General features: G+C 33.7%; 1 protein-coding gene across 1 annotated transcript in view; it reads right to left on the bottom strand.

The window, feature by feature from the left end:
• The window catches only part of LOC145266413 (uncharacterized), a 445667-nt gene extending 425415 nt beyond the window's left edge, over positions 1-20252 (bottom strand). The window contains exon 1 of the mRNA XM_080122081.1: positions 18754-20252. Coding sequence (XP_079978207.1) covers positions 18754-19046 — 293 coding nt within the window. The 5' untranslated portion in view covers positions 19047-20252. The remainder of the gene's footprint in view (positions 1-18753) is intronic.
• Positions 20253-21105: the final 853 nt, after the last annotated feature.

Genomic DNA, 21105 nt, shown 5'->3' with positions numbered 1-21105 from the left:
AACGTGGTGAAGCAACAACTATGAAGATGAGGATAACAGTCCGCAAATAAATAAATAAATACACAAATTACTCGTCTTAATGGATTCTAATAATAAAAATAATATATAATACTGATCAGTTATGCTTTTCTTTTACTCTTGTTCACTCCAAACAAGGCATATTACCACGTGATTGCAATGAGTTCATCAGAGCACATTCCATTAAAATATTTGTAAAACAAGCACAGAGATGCAACATTGCGGCAATGGGACATGCTTGGTGCTTGGTTGATTGTGCGGGACTTATTAGATTGGAGTTTCATTTTTTAGCTTGTCTAAGACGGAGAGAATAGTGATGGGTAGATATGGCAGCGATACACAATTCATTAGCGAATTCATTAGCGAATTGTAGATTTGTCGAAATAGCAATACCCTCAGATGGGAGTAATGTTCTAATACAGTAGAGTGAACCCACCGTATTTACTGTCTTCATTGTTAAGCTGGGAAGTTTGAACGCCGAAATCTCGGGTATGATGACTAAAACAAATGCCTACTTTACGTTTTTATTTCTTGTTTCAGCACTTATTTGCAGGCAAGTTATCGTTTTTTTGTTTTGTTTTGTTTTTTTTGTTTTTTTTTTGTCCCAGGTTCTGAAATATGGGCACGGGTTATTCATTCATTTAATTCACCACGTGTAGTTTTTATAATTTTTTTCACCCCTCTCTTCGCCTACATTTTTCAATTTGTAATTATTTTATTTTTAATCGCTTCCAACGTGATCTCTTGACAAGGATGGAATACTGTTGCCATATCTGGGCAGGAGCTGCTAAAAACAGCCTATCCTGCCTTGACAGAGTACAAAATAGACTTCGTGGCTTAGTGGGGGATGCCCTTTTCTACCCTGCAACCTCTCTCCCACAGAAGAGACGTTGCGAGCCTATCCTTGTTTTATCGTTATTTCCATGGCAGGTGCTCGTCTTAACTCCAATCTCTGGTCCCCCCTCGCCAATTTTTCACGAAAAACACCCGTCTAGCTGAATCCACTTTGAAAAATTTCTCCCACCCTATATCTGTGCCTAAATCAAAACGCGGATTCCATGAACAAAGCTTCTTTCTTAGAACTGCACGCCTGTGGAACTCTGTTCCGTCTGCCTGCTTCCCACCGGACTACAACTTGGATGTCTTCAAATCCAAGGTTAACAAATTCCTAATGAACCGCCCCCTTAAGTAAACACTTCATCAAATCTCCACACTAACGTAATGTACTTGCAATAACCCTTATCCCTGAGTGGCTTCCGGGCCTTGATAAGTGGTGATCACTGTGTAAAAAAAAGGGTCGAACGAAAGGTACCTCGAGGTTCTTTTTTATTTGTCAATTAATCTTTTGACTATTTTTAGTGTCTATTTTTTCTCGCTGCATCGATCTTCCCCCAAATTCTAATGACTCCACTCCTTTTAAAAGCTGTAATATATATATATATATATATATATATATATATATAATATAAAGCTGAACGTCTGTGTGTGTGTGTGTGTGTGTGTGTGTGTGTGTGTGTGTGTGTGTGTGTGTGTGTGTGTGGTCACGAATAGGCCCCTATATGATTGACTATTTTAAAAAAACTGATTACATATAATGATAGAAGATGTATCGAGTATCAGGAATGGGTATGTTTGATCTTGCAGAACGGAGGTTCATAAAAATTGTGGGGTCTGCGTTCGCGCCTTTCCCCCAAAGTATGGAAATAAAAAAGGGTAAAAAAAACGTTTACAAGTGTTTTTGATATAGATGTACATAAGAATACTTTGATAAGTATGTTTCAGCTTAAATAAGGATGGTATAATAAAGTTGTGGGGTCTGCGTTCGCGCCTGTACTCCATGGAAATATGGCACAAACTTTAACAAAGACTTTTCATATCTATTTCCGTAAGTATACTTTGAGTATTATGTTTCAGTTTGAAGAAATATGGTATAATAAAATTATTGGGTGTTCGTTCGCGCCTGACCTTCATAGAATGTAAATATGTCACAAGTTTAACAAGGCTTTATTTTTAAAAATGACACCTTAACTTTAATCTTAATTCACGTAAGCTTTTGTATATTTTTGAGTTGAATCATATTGTGTCGAATAAATTCACCTCATAAATTCACGTTCTTATTAAAGTGAAAGCCAAAAAACAAAGTCGGAACTTTAGACAATTCTCAACACAAATTTTGCATAACTCTGTTTTTTTCCTTCTCCGCTTGCACGTGGAACTCTTTCGAAAATAGATAAATATATAAATAATAAAAAAATAAGAACGTTACTTGTTATCTTGTCAAACGAAGGGAAAAATCCTGCTCACGTGATTATGTGTCTTTTTAAAAACATTTACATAACCTTTTTATTTTTATTTATATATCTGTTTAAGCTTTTTTTGTCAGTGTACTAGAAATAATTTAGTTGATTACAACCCTTTTTGCGTGTTCTTTACATTACAATAGTACAACCCTGAATCCGACGGCGCAATACTACACCGTTCAATACTGTAAACCTGAAACAAAGCTGTTCTGCTTGAAAAGGGCGCCATTTTTTTCTTATTCATATTTATATCGATTCTTTGCTTAAAAAAATTAAAGTAATTACGTGTTTACTTTTTTAATACCCCATTTTGCTGTTTCGGATTATTTTACTAAAGTAAGTAAAGCTTCATCATTTTTCAAAACTGTTTTTGTTTCTTCGTTTTTCGATATTTCGTCGATATTATTTAGTAAGAGTGTTTATCAGAAAAGCCAAATAACGACTACCCGAAAAAATAACTATACAAGAAATAAAGTCACCATAGTCAATAAAAGTTCAGTTCGTGCATTTATGTTTTGAAATAGTTTTGAATGCTCTTTACTTGTAATAATTTCAACGAACCGAAATTAAAACGGAATTTGAGGCGATTACTTAAATGAATTTTTATATAAACTACACATGTCATAATCGAATATTCCTCAAGCACAAAATAACGGAAAACATTAAAATATGCTTATAAATATTCCTTACGTTAACGGAACTCTCTTAAATTGTTCACACAGAATGCTCAGGTGCCCCCCTTCAAATTGAAAACGGGGCTCTCCATTTCAAAGTCGCTGCCATTTTGATTTTTTTTAACCAGTTCGTGAATTAAAAAAAAAATGTTTACAAAATACTTAAAAATACAAAACAATAAATCTTTCTACCATAAAAGTAACTTTTATTGACTATGGTAACATTTATTTCTTGTATATTTATATCATTAGATATATAACATTTTCTCTTTGTAAGGAAACATCCTTTTGTTGGTCACTCTTGGCTACGAATGAAAACAAATTTGATATAAAAAATATATTTTCGGGAAAATTATCTTTACTTTCATCATATTTTGCTTAGGGTAAAATTTTTTGAGTATCAAAACCTATCTCTTTACAACCCTCTCCTTTTCATAACCTATCATACTTTCATCAATCACAGTCCATTTTCTGTAGACTGTTTTTGAACCCAGTCAACGACGGATACGTCTGCTAGTGTATATATATATATATATATATATACACATACATATATATATATATATATATATATATATATATATATATATATATATATATATAAAGCTAGCAGCCCCGCGTTTCTCGGTCGTACAATACGCTTAAACATGATATTTTAATTTATGCAGATTGCATATGTTTTATTATAGAACTAATACTCTGTTGAATATGATATATTATAAGGAATTATTTGCCCGGTGAACTAATTCACAATTTTTTTTTTTTAATTAAAAAATAATAATGATAAAGTCGTTCATTAAATTTTATCTTTGATTGTTTACAATGTCACGTCAGTTGATATTTTGGCTTGACGATGAATGCCCTGAAAAGGTCATGTTTAATTTGGAAATATGCAGACGAACAAATGATTTGCAGCGATTTTAAATGGTACCTCTTATTTTATCGTAAATTGAACTCAGCAATCAGAAGAAATTAAAATAAAATGGTTACGTAAACTCGGTTTGAACAGGGGATCATTCGCTCTGTAGTCGAATGCTCTACCACTAAGCTATATCTCTAGATTATAATAAATCTGCTATCTTGAAGAAGATATGATTTGCTGAAATTTTATAGTCTTTTTGGTGTAACGTAAAATATTTCCCTGTAAAAATTATACTTTTTATCTATAAAAGAGAAAAACTATTCTTTAATTCGGTTTTTTCGATTTTCGATACTTATCAGATGAATTTCTGTAAAAAACATATCTAAGAACACTGCTAGACCTATTTATTTGCTTTGTGTGAAATTTGGAAAAGATAGGCTTAGCTGTTTCGGAACCTGTGAGGGAGAAATTCACACACACACAAAGTGACTTTAATTATACATATATATATATGTGTGTGTGTGTGTGTGTGTGTGTGTGTGTGTGTGTGTGTGTGTCTGTGTGTGTGTGTGTGTGTGTGTGTATTTAAATATCCATTTCCGCATAATCCATTATTACCTTTCGTTATTTATTTATTTTAATTTTTTTTTAATCTAATGAACTCTCATATTTCGACAAATGAGTTGCAATGAGTACTTAGTCAACTTAAAGTTGCACCTCCATTAAATACACAATATTAATATGTGGCGCCGTTTGAAAGACATTTCTTATTAATTAATGCGTGCAAATCTCTATCATTCTTGGTCGAAAACTAATTATAAATGTTAAATCAGTTCATATTATTTACTTGTTTTTATCGGACTATTGTTCTAACCTTGAGTGTTATTTGCGCAACATTTCGATAAAAACAAGCAATACAAACAATCATCTAAAAAATTTAGAACTGTAATATCTTTGCATATACCGACTTATAATTTTAGTTTTGTCGCCGTTAAATGTGTGTGTTCTTAACAGCGTGTATTGTTGAGGTCACTTTAGGCTCTCACGGGTGATGTAAACATTTCATTTAACTAGTTACTCGACTCTGTATTCTATTGTGAGCGTAGTGGCCGTGTCGTTGACTTATCGTTGATTTGTTGCTGTTTACTTATTAGCATTTATAAACCATTAACTGAAGAAAGAAGTAAATGTAGTATTTATCCCAGCGGCAATATACCATATCTTCTGAAACGACTGGGATTATACGGCAAATTGAAATATTATTGTATAGGTTCATATGTTATAAATAGTAAATATAATATTTCTTAGAAACGGAATTCGGCAGTCAATAAGTACATAATATATATATATATATATATATATATATATATATATATATATATATATATATATATATATATATATATATAGTAAGTTATGAAAATATATATGGCAATTTAAGCTACACAGAATATTTCGCATTTCAGCCTCCTAAGAATTCGTCATAAGCTTGACGAATTCTTACGAGAGTGAACCGCGGAATATTCTGTGTAGCTTAAGTTGTCATATATATTTTCATAACTTACTACCTATCTCTACCTATGTATTAAACACTGTTGAAGTAAATACTAAAAATTTACGCATAAAATTATATCAAATTAAATCTAGGTGATTAAATGAAATAGTCATATATATATATATATATATATATATATATATATATATATATATATATATATATATATATATATGCGCGTGTGGTATTGGACTTTTCAATTCAGATGAATATATCTCGGCTGAAAGAAAAATTTATCGATCAAAATAAGCACCATTAGATTCTACACACTTTTGCCAACGCAAAACGTGTATTCATGCCAGTAACGTAAATCTCTTGCGTTCTGATGGCGATGAAGTCGCTGAAGGTGTTTTTGATATCGCTTAGATTTTTTAAGCATTTCTCATGCAGAAAGTTGTCGAAATTTTTGGAAAATTGGTAGTCGCTAAGTAAAAGGTCGGAAGAGTATGGTGGATGAGACAGAGTTTCGTAGCTCAATATGTTCAACTTCTGCGGGGCTGTTTAGCAATGTGCGATCAGACATTGTCGTGGAGAATTGGGCATTTTCTATTGGCGAATGCTGGGTGTTGTTGTCTAAGTTTTTTATGCATTTCATCCATTTGTACAGTACTTCTTCGCTCTAATCGTTTCGCCTGCATTAAAGATAACTGTAATGGATGAGACCGACGTCTATCTACTGAGCCAGGCGTCACCGATTGCCGTAAAGAACCCACTTTTATCGCAAGTAATAATCTGGTCGAGAAACGGTTGTTCTTGTTGCGTAAAAGAACGGAAAATGACACTTCATAGCGGCGTTATATTTGGTTGTCGTTCAATTCGTGAGGCAGCCAAGTTTTCTTTCTATTTTTTTTTTTTTTTTTTGCCTTTTCAATCTTTCTCAAGTGGTTGGAAATCGTTGTATACGTTACATCTAATTCAGAAGTTCTCAAACAGTTGTGCGTGGATTAGCTTCGACTCTTAATTGATCGTTGTCAACATCCGATTTCGACCACTATGTTTATCATTTTCAAGACTTTCGTCGTGGCCACGAAATTTCTGAAAACTACTATGTGCTGTGTGTTCAGCAGTGGTTCCCGGGCCAAACGATTCGTTGATATCGCGAACAGCTTTTTGGCCTAGCTTGAATCGAAATAAGAAAATTGTGGGAATCTGTTTTTTGCCCCATTTTGTATTCAACGTTCTGTTTTAAACGATTAGATAGAACGCTCTTCAAAATGATATATAAGGTAAAGGTATTATGACGAAAACATATTTGAAAGTACATCATTTGAAATCAAAATAAAATATTCCGCAAGAACTTTCTTCTCAGCCTGATATTAATGTTTATATGACTGACTTTTGAAAGTCAATCCGGTTTGACCTTGTTTTTTTTTTTCACAGAATCGAGCCGTGGGAAGGATCTGTTTATTTAACTTCTAGAATTTGCAAACACTTTTCCATTATATTTAAATCTTGAGATTTATTTGACCAAGTTTCAATACATCTGATAGAGTTTTAGATTAAACTTGAAAAATTTCCGTCCCAGGACGAGTAAAATGAATTCTATAACTTAATAGTTCTTTACCACTTTTATGTCTCTTTACAAAGAGTGATATCAAAATATGATGCATAAACCTTGTCTAGAAGCCTTACTTCTGGCAGTTTTGTTCAAAACATCATAATGATCGGTTAATGAAATATCATTTTCCCTTCTTTTAAGCAACACGAACGACCCGTTTCTCGACCGGGTTGTGACTTGCGATGAATCGTGGGTTCTTTTCGAAAACAGCTCGATTCAGTGGTTAGACACCGACAAAGCTCAAAGACACTTACCAAAGTCAGAGTTGCACCGAAAGAAGGTCATGCTGACTGTTTGGTGGTCTGTGACCTGTCTAATTTATTACAGATTTTTTTTAATGCAGACGAAACCATTACGGCGGAGAAGTATTGTACAATTCATCAAAACCTTGAAAACAACACCCAGCATTAGTCTACAGAAAATACCCAATTATCTTCCAAAACAATTTCCGACCTGTTGCTAAACCGACCCTACAGAAGCTGAACGAAGTGAGCAACGAAACCCTGCCTCATCCGCCATACTCTTCAGATCTCTCACCTACCATTTTGTCAAGCATCTCGACAAATTTCTGCGTGAGAAATGCTTAAAAAATCTAAGCGATATCAAAAACGCCTTCAGCGACTTCATCGCCATAAGAGCGCAAGATATTTTTTTACTTACTGGTATAAATACACCTGTTTTGCTTTGGGGAAAGTGTGTTTATTCTGATGGTGCTATTATAGCATTTTCATCCCAAACAAGGTACATTGCCACTTTGTTGTAGGGGGCTACTATCAGAGATATAAACATCAGGCACTGTGTAGGAAGTTGGGCAGCAAGATGTCGGTTCACGTTACACTTCAACTTCTGCATGTCATTACAGTCGGGGAAGCGCGGGCCCGGAAGGGAATTCCAAAGTCTAGCTGTTCGGAGGAAGAAACTACTGGAGTAGAAAGCTCTCTTGCATCTAGGGATCTCTACTGTGAAGGGGTGGGATTTAGCTGCTTGTCGGGTTTGTTGGGGGTATTTGCGTCGAGGGGGCAAAAGTGCTTGCACTTCGTCAGAGCATTCACCGTTAAAGTACTTGTAGAACAGGTAGAGGGATGCAACATTTCGTCGATGTGACAGAGGCTGAAGTTTAGCTGACAGTTCAGGACCTATCAGATTGGCGACTCTCTTTTGAACATTATCTAGGAGCGAGAGACTAGTAGCAGATGCACCAACCCAAATGTGACAACAATACTCCATACATGGGCAAATGGTGGCCTTATAGAGGTATAGGATACTTTCAGGCGTTAATAGCTTTCTAGCACGGTAGAGAGAACCCACCTTCTTCGCAGCGGTCCTGTTCTCAAAGTAATTGTTCCAACTCATGTTTCCTGTGAACGTTAGACCGAGGAGTTTAAAAGATGTACTTTCAGATAAAGAGTCATTGGCCATTGCTATTGGCGGTAGGGAAGGTTTCTTGTCATTATTGAACGAAACAAGTTTAGTCTTGGCAGCATTGAAGGTGACCATCCATTTTTGTCCCCATTCCACTACGGATCGGTGGTCTTCCTCTAGTGTTCCTGCCATTTCTTTAGATATGTGTTCATTTGTTTTCCTGTCGTGTCTGTTATAGACCGTGATGTCATCAACATACATATCCATCTCACAGACAATTTTGTCAGGGAGGTCATTTATGAATATTAGGAATAACAGAGGTCCAAGGATAGACCCCTGAGGCACTCCCGCATTTATATCATATTGTTTAGATGTACGACCGTCAAGGACAACCTGGATTTTTCTCCTATCTAAGAAGGATCTAATTATGTTAAGTATTCTTCCAGTGATGCCGTATGATCTGATTTTCTTGAGAAGACCCTCAAGCCATTCTCTGTAAAAAGCCTTAGATATATCTAGAGCTACCGCTCTACCCTCCCCTCCCCCGCTTTGTACAGTGAATGGTATATACGTTCTGAGATTGCAGTTAGGATGTCTGCTATGGAACGGGCTTGTCTAAATCCATATTGTTTGTCAGTCAGAAGTTTAGCATCTGTAAGGTGACGGACTAGAGCTTGGTTAATTACGGTCTCAAATATTTTGGCGAAAAGTGGGAGGAGGCTAATGGAGCGATAATTTGATGGGTCAGTTCTTTCTCCAGAATTCTTGAAAACTGGCACTACAGAATCAGTTTCCAGCAGGTAGGAAAGCAAGATTCATTAAGGCATTTGTTGTAAAGTTTAGAGAGGACTGGAGCTACTTCGGCGGCGCACTTTTTTAATAGCACAGCCGGGATGAGATCAGGTCCACATGCTATTGCAGTGTCAAGATTTCTTATAATAACATGCACCTGAGCAGGGGTGATTTTCAGATCGTCTAGTGTGGCATCTGTCCGCAAAGGAAAGTCAGGGAGGATGTGGTTAGCAGAGTCCGTCTGGTAATCATGTTAGCCTTCCCCCTTTGAGGAAGCCGGGTTTAACCGGCTTCCTCAAATGGGGGAATTTCCAACGGAGTACGAAATTCACAAGCGGTCCAGAGTTGCGCGTATATGTCCATAGGAGCGATGACGATTTTAGGTTTTTGCTACTCTTGTACGAAGGTGTCGACGTCCTCCTACATACAGCGCCTAGTATTTCTAAATTGATCACCCATCTGCTACTAACAAGGCTCAACGTTACTTAACTTCGGTAATCCAATGAGTACCGGTGTGTCAACGTGATTATGCCGTACTAGCAACATTAAGGAAAGGTTTAATTTACTTCTACTCCTGTCATAGGGATTGCGTTTATTTATCCGACATATGAAAATAACAATGAATCGTCACAAACATTGTACGTGATAGATTTTTACTACAAAGAATGCTGATCAGTATTTATTTTAATGGGATTAGAGTTTTGGAACGCTTTTATTATCTACATATATAGAATATCATACCGAAGTTATATCATCGATTTCCCAAACACTTAGTATGGTATTAGTATGGGTTTTTATGGTATTAGTATGGTCTCTTTAATATGTATATAATTCTACGTTTAATTTATTATTTTATCGATGAGAAAAAAAAAGCATGTGTATCATTAGGATATCTTCATATAAATATAAGATTACATTAATTCATGACTAACAATCCACAAAAATACTGATCTGCTTTGAATAATTGTAAAAGCTGGTACTCCAGCAGTATACTGATTATACTGAAATAATAATATTATTTGGAAGCTCATTTTTAACACGGAGAAGGAGCTTTGTAAACTATTTTAAACAAAAGATACCGTAAAAATTGAAATTAAGTTGACAAAAAAATAGCACACCCATAAACTTCAGAAATACTTAAAAGTTAATACAAAATTCATAACTTACAAAATATTAAACATTCAATGAAAATTTCAAGTTCATTGAGATAAAATAATATAAGTGGCGTTTCTTTGAAACGCGTTAAGTGTTACATATTTAAACATGTTTTTCCAATACAAGAACAGTTACACTTTTTACATGTATAGTATAGATGTTTTCAATCCACATAAAAATCAAAATGCATAAACGCATTTGTACGCAAATCATTTGCACATACATTATCTTAAAAACAAATAATTATATTTTAGCTCAATCAGAAAACTTTCTGAATTTATTTAAAATGATCTTTCTAAGAGCTATCGAAATCATTTAAAAGGGACAGATTTTCTTTCATTAAACCAGTGAAGCACAGTTGACCCGAGTCTACGGATCGGTGTCGCTATCCCCCCCACCTCGACAACACCTCTCTCTATTCACACACACGCACAAATATTAACGAACAAACATACACAACTCATTTACTTATTATCGTTTGGCAATATATATAAAACTTTATTCATTGAAATATATCCAATCTATCTCACTGAAATATTTTACTAATACAGAATCAAATGAACATTAACTCTTATAAATAACTTTAATTATCATTTATAAAATGAGCAGAGAAGTTTTGAATACTATTTTTCTGGCCCTTGATACTCACGGTCCTTAATTAATTGAGCCAGACTTCCTCTAATATTTCAACTAATGAACCTTCTATTTTTGCAAGAATTCTATAAACAGTAATGAACTTTCTATGTTTTCCTATTGCTGTAAACCTTCCATTTTAAGAATATAAAAATTATCCCTCTTGTAAATATAGTCCTTTTTAATTCATTATTTTGTTTTATTTTACCGTATGACCATGTTTCTCGTTTTTCTCCTAATTGATTATAAAACCTGCAGATTTTTTTCACTGAAAATATTTCTCTGAAATTTGGCTCATCCCCAAAATATCTCCCTCCTTACAAAACACCCTAAACACGTACTTAAATCATTCGTTGACATTTATACTGATGACACGACCATCTACGGCAACACGTCAAAGGCTGTAAATGACAAAGTTCTCTCTGATTCTCTCTCCTCTGATCTCGAGCGCGTGGTTCAGTGGTGGAAGACGTGGCTGGTTACCTTTAATGCATCTAAAACCAAACTCTTATCCTTACATCATCAACGCTCTGATCCCCATCTGGCATCGATTGGGATGGATAGCTCTCGTCTGGGTGAGGACCCGTGTTTTGACAAGCTTCTGGGTTTGTCCGTTACTGCTGATCTGAAATGGAACACGTACATCAAGTCTGTTGCCAAGGTCGCTGGAAAGATGGTGGGATCCTTCTACCGCTCCAGAAGATATCTCACTACTGATGCAATTCTTTATCTATATAAAAGCTAAGTACGTCCAAAGATGGAATACTGCTGCCACATTTGGGCCTGCTAAAAACAGCCTATCCTGCCGTGACAGAGTACAAAATAGACTTCGTGGCTTAGTGGGGGATGCCCTTTTCTCTACCTTGCAACGTCTCTCCCACAGAAGAGACGTTGCAAGCATATCCTTGTTTTATCGTTATTTCCATGGCAGGTGCTCGTCTGAGCTCCAATCTCTGGTTCCCCCTCGCCAATCTTTCACGAAAAACACCCGTCTAGCTGAAGCCACTGTCAAAAATTTCCCCCACTCTTTATCTGTGCCTAAATCAAAACGTGGATTCCATGAACAAAGCTTCTTTCTTAAAACTGCGCGCCTGTGGAACTCTGTTCCGTCTGCCTGCTTCCCACCTGACTACAACTTGTATGTGTTCAAATCCAACGTTAACAAATTCCTAATGAACCGCCCTCTTAAGTAAACACTTCATCAAATCTCCACACTAACGTAATGTACTTGCAATAACCCTTATCCCTGAGTGGCTTCCGGGCCTTGATAAGTGGTGACATCTGTGTAAAAAAAAAAGTAAAACCGGCAAAACTGTCATGAACACATCCCTTAAAACGAATGGTTACCTCCCCATAACTGGCAACCTTCCATCCCATGCATACATCAGTGCCATCAGTGCTGTGTTGAAAAAGATATTCCAAAATTCTTCACGTATATATTTGCACAAACATAAGTACCAGTTGTCCTTCACTAGTCTATAAAGTAAACAATCGAATAACAACATATTAGCATTTATTTTATTTATCATCTAACTGGATCCACTCATCAATGTCCGGAAGTGGTTTCGTTTTCAGTTTTGTTTTACGTTTGTTAATTGAGTTTTGTTTTCGTTTTTCTTTTTTTTGTTTTGTTTTTTACTCTAAAATTTATAAATTATAATAGGTTAAGTGCTAGATGTGTAAATCGTCTCGTATTTTACATTCAGAAATAAAACAAATTCGAAATTTCATTTTCTTTTAGTGTAAATAAAAAGTCAATATATATCGATCATAAATGTCCGTTGCAAAACGTTATTATGTTCGATCTTGAATTAAATTTATCGCATATTCAAGACAGCTTCGTCTCATAGTTCTCACGATTTGGGACGAGTTTTCAGCTGTTCGTTTCAATCCTTATCTAGTCGACACATTCAATTTGGTACCCTTTCCCTTGATCTTTCTTTAATTGAATCTTTTTTATGCTTCCTTCATATAGCTGGAGTATGGCAACTGGGAAACATGTTCAAAACTGCAATTCTCTATTTTTGATTAACATAATTTATTTAAGGTATATTATCAAAGTGTTCGAATGATGACAAAGTTTCTATCAGATAATTTCCCAAATGGTATTAGGTGTGGACAAATATAAGCTGGACTAATTATCATGGTATAACAAGAAATGTTAATATAAGTATACGTGATCGTAGACATGGAAATGGTGTACGAAGATATTATACAGAGAGAGATAACTGTTTGGAATCAACGACTATATATATATATATATATATATATATATATATATATATATATATATATATATATATATATATATATATATATATATATATATATGTAATAAGAGGTTACATTTGTGTCAATGGCTGTATATTTTTTCATTTTATTTTCACCCCAAACAAGACACAGTGCCACTTTGATGTAGGGGGGCTAATCGGGGACAGTAGTTGCAGGAATACTATGTAGGGAGTCGAGCAGCAAGATGTCTATTCACATTACACTTGAACTTCTGCATGTCAGTACAGTTGGGAAAATATGAACCCGGAAGGGAGTTCCAGAGTCTAGCAGTTATAGAGTAAAAACTATTAAAGTAGAAGGCATTTTTACATCTAGGGATCTCCACCGTGTAGGAGTAAAACTTGTCTGCTTGTCGAGTTTGTCGAAGAGGTATAAGTGCTTGTAGTTCGTCAGAGCATCCACCATTAAAATACTAGTAAAAAAAGACAGAGTCATGCAACATTTCGTCGATGGGACAGTGGTTGAAGCATGGATGACAGTTCAGGACCTATCAGGTTGGCGACTTGTTTTTGAACTCTGTCCAAGAGCAAGAGACTGGTAGCAGGTGCACCAGCCTAAATGTGACAACAATACTCCGTACATGGGTGAATGGTGACCTTGTAGAGGTACCGGATACTTTCAGGTGTAAGTAACTTTCTAGCACGGTAGAGAGAGCCCACCTTCCTCGCAGCGGCCTTAGTAATGCTCTCAGTGTATCTGTTCCAACTCATATTCCCTGTGAACCTTAAGCCGAGGAGTTTGGAAGAAGTGCTTTCAGGTAATGTATCTTTACTCATAGCTATTGGTGGTTAAGAATATTTCTTGTAATTATTGAAAGAGACAAGGTTAGTCTTGATAGCATTGAATGTGACCATCCATTTTTGTCCCTATTCCACTACAGATTGGAGGTCTTCCTCTAGTGTTTTTCAGAAAGAGGCTATGCTTCACAGCAATATATAATAAACAAATACATTCGAGATTCGTCATTAAGGACAAAATGTCTTCCATTATCTCATTAATTTCATTGACAATTAGCATTCAAAGTCCGCCATTGTTTTAATCTAAACAAACCATAAACGTCACTTCAATTTCAGAATTTGAATTTTTAAATCTAAAAATGGTTATAATTAAGTATTACATCATATATATCAGTTAAATGGTACAGACATGTGCCTAAAATCTTTGTTAAATATTGAATTAATCTAAGACAATTGCGTTTTCATTTTATGCAAATATATTTTTTCATTCTCATACTAAAACTTATATTTTGATTTTTATTGTTGTCTAGAGAAAAAATATTTTGCAATTTTTCTTTATTAGTTTTTAAGTAAGTTAAAAATAAAACGAAAACACGCGATTCGGTTAATTTTAATTGTTAATCTTCTGGTGGTTGAATGTTTAATACGCATTGCGGGCGATACTCAGAAAACAATGACAAATTACTTAAGCCATCTGCTCGGTTATGGCTGACTATTCCGTTCGAAATTTTGTGTAAATTCCTAAGTCTGACAGAAAGATTCCTGGGTTCGACAATATACACTTGAAAAAAGGTCGGAGGTTACATCGGCCAAAACATTGTGAAAATAAAACTAAAGACAAAAATATTTTTTGAATAACTTAAAAAATCCGAATTATCAATCGACATCTCAAAAATTTAGAAACATAATTCTCCAAAGAATATCTATTAAATGATGCCTAAGTATTGTTCAAATAATTCAAAGCAGAATCATAAAAAAGGACTTAAGTGTACAATTCTGACTTGAAACATGTAACAAGTCAGATAGTGGATATCGTAGTATGTCTTTATATGGTATTAGAAATAATTATTCCTTCAAGAAATACAAAAAAAGTTACTTTGCAAAAGAAAATGTTTTTAGATATGCATTTCTATAATTATAAAATTAATTATGTACACGCACACACACACGCGCACACATACACACACACACACACACACACATATATATATATATATATATATATATATATTTATATATATATATATATATATATATATATATATATATATATATATATATTATTTCATGTATCTACAAAAGATTTTATACAAATTTTTAGTATTCATTTCAAGGGTGCTTAATACGTACGTAGAGTTAGGTAGTAAGTTTGGAATATATGTCCGAAAATGTGGAAAAAGAACTTTCGGAATTTTCAAAGGCTTGTCTTTGAGTTGAATTTTGTATAAATGAATTCATAAATGTGCAAATCAACTTTAGAGATTATTTCTTCTGTGATTCTGTCAGTATTTCTTACTTAGACTTAAGAATGCTGCAACGCATGAGGCAGTCAAAGCGATCCATCGTTTTCGACCTGAAACAAGATCTTTCTCCCCTTTCCAAACCTGTATACTGATTGTAAAACAAAATTTCTAACTATTGTTTGGATGTAGATATGAAGCAATTAAATCAAAGATTAATAATAAAAAGATTTTTGATTATTAATATTATTGAAACCGCTTGTTGGTTTAGTTGTTTCATTTATTTTTCAGTGACAAGACACAGGCGAATGACAATGAAAATTTGCCAACATTAAAATATATGTGGATTTTTTTATAGTACTTTAAAGACGTTTAAACTCTGTTTTATGAATTAAATAGAAACATTTTCTTTATGATTTTTCTTTCATATTTATATTTATACTAGACTACCCGTGGCCCGTTGGGACAGGATATGTTATAGCTAGCTATGGAATAGTGAATATGTTAGTTATACCAAAAATATGAACGCTTGTACGTACAACAATGATCACCACTTTTAATATAAGGAGTTACATTGTCCAATATCTGGAAAAACTACTTATTTGCGGAAATTTGAATTGCGATATTCGTTTTCACAATACATGAAAAGCTTTATGTTATGGTGGAAACTAAGTAAAAATTTACCAAAACTTCTATTTTGATATTCGCTTAAAAAAGCTACAGTATATACAGTGTTGGTTATCCGTACCTTAAAATTTCGTCTAAGGGCTTTGTAAACAAAGAAGCATGGCTCTTGAATGAAGCACTTAACGGCTATAACTTTTGCTCGTTTTTAACAAGTTAAAAAGTTTTGCTCGTTTTTAACAAGTTAAAAAGTTTATTGTTTGCATACTCTTCAAGGTATTAATAAACATTTGCAAATAATATTAACGTCTTTAAACTGCCAATTACGGAATCCAATGCATAAAACAATACTTTAAAATAGTTTAAATTGTAAAAAAAAAAAAAAAAAACTAAATCAAATACATCAGAAAAGTAACTGCTATTGCGTTACAGTAAGAAATAGAATTTACCGGTTTAATAGTTTTAATTTCTTTTTCTTTTTTTCTAACCCAACCAGTTATCTTAGAAAAGTCACTTTTATTGCCTTTCGTAACAGTTACTTATTGTACGATTTTATTTTTCTTATGTTGCATTTATTAAAAAAATATTTAGATGTTATTATCTGTTGATAGTTAAGTAGATTATTCTTATTAACACGGTTTCAACGACTTGTGAAACTGATTTGAGTAATCTTAACGTCTTTAAACTGTCAATTACAGAAGATATAAAACACTTTAAAATAGGTTAAATCGTTTTGTTTTTGTTTGAAAACGATTCCAACTTGCAATGAAAAATACAAATAAAATTCGTAAAATGTCGATGTAAAAAAGCAAAAGCAATTTATAGCTTTGTTTTTATTTGCATATTTTAAACGCAAAAAAAAAATTGGTGATTTAAAAAAACATTTCATAACTTTATTATTAATTATTTAGGCATACGTAGAATTTTTTAAACCGGAAGCTGTAAACCGGATGGACAATTTCAACGCTCAAGCAAGACGATTTGAGTTTTATAATATAATAGATTTTAATATATCTTTGTAGAAATTAAATTAATTCCTTTATTATATAACATCCCTCCAAACGAAAATGAGATTTTACTTTTTTAGGTAATTATTTTGAACACCCTAAAAACTTACTGGAAAGATAAATACATTTTTTAAGGATATAAAGTAGGTGATCAGTATCAAATATTAATTTAAATAAGGTCAGTTCATATTTCCGAAATAATCTAGTATTCTAGAGCAGTTAACCAAGAATGTTTTCTCTGTAAGATAAATTTTGCGCGTGTATTACTTATGGGATTTTTTAATCTATACGCATACTTTACGATCTTGCCAATTGAACTTAGGGTCATTGATAAAGATGCCTTTACAAAATTAGAAAGGGTTGTAAATGATGATCTTTTTATGTTAACTTTATTTACTAAACTTATCTCTATTTTAAGTTCTAAAATAATTGTTTGTTTGCTTTTTTCGGTAAGTTTTTCCAGATGTTCACACGTAATCATCCTAAAGAAGAAAAGTCACATTTTTCTGAGTTGTTTTTGTTTGTTTGTTTGCTTGTTTTATTGTTTTTTTACATCATATAATCACGACTCATCAAGACCCGCAGGCAACTCAAGGATAAAGCTTAATGGGTGCGTAATAGAAATTTGATGATTTGTATTAGAGGATGGTTCTTGAAGAACCAGTTCACGTTGGGCTTGAAAACGACCATGTTAAAGTAAGCCAGGAAGCAAGTTTGTGTTATTGTGTTCTACAAACGAGCATTCTGAAAAAAAATACTCATGGAATTTTCGCTCAGCTGAGTATGTTAATCTACAAATTTATTATTATTATTATTATTATTATTATTATTATTATTATTATTATTATTATTATTATTTATATTTGTATTTGTATTTTGCTCCTCTTTTTACATAAACATAAATCAATCTGATAAATATCTGTTATATTGACAGTAGCTATTATGAACCAAACTTGATAATTAGGAAGAATCATAAACATTGTTTGATTTAGAGAACGTACATAATAGTTATCAATGCATCTTCGTCCCGTTCTTTACGTGTTAAGAATGATTTTCTAAATAGTAACTATTATTAACATATTCGTCCCATATGGGGGGGAGGCATTTAAACTATTCTGTTGCTATACCGTCTTCTTATTTTTAATACCAGTCATCAATTATTTTCAATTGTTTATGAAAAAATTAAAGTAGCATGTTGTAAATAGTGACCAACTAATGCAAATTGGCTTTGTGTTAAAAGAGGAATAAATCTTTGTCTGACAATTTTTAATCGATTACGAGTAAAATATATACAGGCATTACACGGGTCTTTTACAGCTATTCGTAAATAGATACAGTAACAAACCTCTAATTACATATATAGAAATTTAAAAAGGATCAGCATCAAGAATTTAAAACAGAATATGTAATTGTATTGAAATCGCGAATTTAGAACAGAATCGGTAATTATATCAGGATCGAGAACAGTTTATGCATCGTCCCATCAGTAGTTATTAGGCTATTTTTAGTTATGCTCGCCTGTGGTAACGACTTTACGATAAATTCCCAGATAAATGTCACAAAGAACTGATTGTTACAGACGTTGTTCCCGTTACGACACGGATCGATAACTGCTTAAATGAGAACAGCAGTTCGAATAATTTAAATATTACAAATAATCAATCTTCATCTCCAAAAATTCCGAAACATATTTTTGTAATATGTCTGTAATTAGAAACACTTACCTTGGTATCCCTTTGTCTCCGCTGAGTTTCCGTAAGTTAATTTTCCCTTCGTTGACTCTTGCCATGCACGTTGTAAACGTGACACTTAGGGGTCCGTCATCATCATCGTCGTCATCACCATTAGTCTTGTAGTTATGACTACTTTCAACGTCTGTGTTGTCACCGTAAGCCTTAAAAGGGGACGCATCCCGATGCCTGGTATCCGAGTGGCTCATGCCAGAAGTATCGCGGCAATATTGAAGAAGCAGCAAACATATCAACAGTATTTTCCCAGGTTGAATTTTCCCATTCATATTTATTGTTTACTCACTTCACGAAGTTTCCGGAGATTTAGTCAGATAGTGAGTTGTTTTCTTAAAAAAACACGAGATTTATGTGGTAGACAAGATCGGAGAAACGAAAGCGCTTTCTGTAATAAGATATAAACACGTGTTTATATAACTTCAAAGTATATTACGTAAGTAATGTGTTAGGAGGTATTTAATGTAAGTTTATTTTGTATTAGGTTATAGATATTAGGCAAATAAAATCATGAGTGCTTATATATAATAGTTACTTGTGGAAAATTGTCTGTGTTCTTCAAAAATACATATGAATGTATATACTTGCAATTTGCATTAGTTGTTACTACCGCCGTGTAACTGTGAGACAATTTCGAATGAACAGTGTTTGCGTGTATTTTTAAACAATCACGATATAAATATACGCAACCGATTGAAAATATCCCGCTCTGTGACAGTGATATTTAAAAATGCAAATCAAAGTACGTCACATAATGTATTGTTCAGTAATATATTTTCTCGTCCCATTTTAACCGAACATATTTGGAAAAATCTCGTTCACAATTTAATAAAAAAAAAATACATACACTACACGTTATTGTTATTGAAATATCATGGACGGTCCGTATTCATATTAAACTTGTAACAAAAGGAATTCGATTTGTCACGTGTTTATAAAAAATGACAAAAATGTTGACGTACATTCCTTCTGGTTCCATCTCAGTATTCTTCTTCGATTGAATACAGATAATATTAAATGTTGTCGTGTATATTCTATGAAAAATAAACAACTACAGATCAGCTTCAAGACTTCAATATCTTTCTACATATTAAAAAACAGAAAATAAATACACTAAATTTAGCTATGATAACGTATGAAACGCGTCGTGTTTATAATAATAAGATTAACCATAACCGTGATATAACTACGAATGAACTGGCCGTGGGGAGAGGATCAAAGTGTAGTATTTGTTCTGTCCACGGTCGGGGAAATAAAAATGTTTATTGTTATCCCATTCAGAGTGCCCCCTTTGGGGCAAATCGATACTCCTCCACATAAAGAAAACGACCGTGTGCCTAATTTTGGGCAGACATGTAAATAGGGACACTTACTTGTCCAGCTGTATATATTATCCTCGCAGTATTGTATTACTTTCTTAATCGCCAACTAGGACGAGTCTTCCTCTGAAGCGAACTACTATAACTAACACTGCCAACAAGATTGTCTGACGAAACGAGATATGTTTTCGAGTAAGACTTCAATATTTGAAAGTTGACGAGCACTAGTCATAATGATAACACATTACTTGTGGGTCTGAGTGGTAGTTTTAACGCTAAGTAAGTAGCAGGAGTGTTTTTTGTTTTGTTTTTTTCGTTTCTTTTTTTTTTTTTACAAATGCGTTGACAATGAAAGCGATAATGTAGGCATAAGTTTATGTAGGTTAACGCACGAGCTGCTAAGCGTAACACTCGTCAAAGTTTGATATCAACAAACGCGACTCTTCCCCCTTTAACTCTCACTCTAATTTTATCAGATGTCCTTATTATTCTCAGCTTGTATATCTGTATAACTATCTATATAGCTAGTAAACTCTAAGATTTTTTTGTTAGCACAGCGGAGAACACATTTAACACTAGTTGGTCACGGCGTTTATGTTTTGAATCTTAAAAGTGATGCATTTCCTATGTCTAACCACGCATAAGGTATTGTCATCCACAGACAACTGTTTCGCCTTTTCATGCCTCATTAGTGTAACTAGACGTGATAATAGTATTTATGTCTTGAATCTTGAAATTGGTGCATTCGCTATGCCTAACCACACATAAGATATAGTCATCGTTTCATGCCTAAATAGTATGACTAAACGTGACAAAAGTATGAAGTCATCCATGAAGAGAGAGAGAAAAAGAAAGTGATCGTTTATGACTCTTTTGTGGCGTAATTTATTGTGCACGGTTATTCCTCTCTTAGTTTTAATAGATGAGCTCATCAATCACATCCCTAATGTCAAGCAAGATCGACAGTTTGAGCAGTAGACGTCTAATAATAATGTATATCTTCCCTCTTCTC

Source organism: Euprymna scolopes, chromosome 4, assembly GCF_053919585.1.
Source record: "Euprymna scolopes isolate OS-2025 chromosome 4, ASM5391958v1, whole genome shotgun sequence".
In the NCBI taxonomy this organism is placed as follows: domain Eukaryota; kingdom Metazoa; phylum Mollusca; class Cephalopoda; order Sepiida; family Sepiolidae; genus Euprymna; species Euprymna scolopes.
This window is presented reverse-complemented; position numbering and strand designations above follow the sequence as displayed.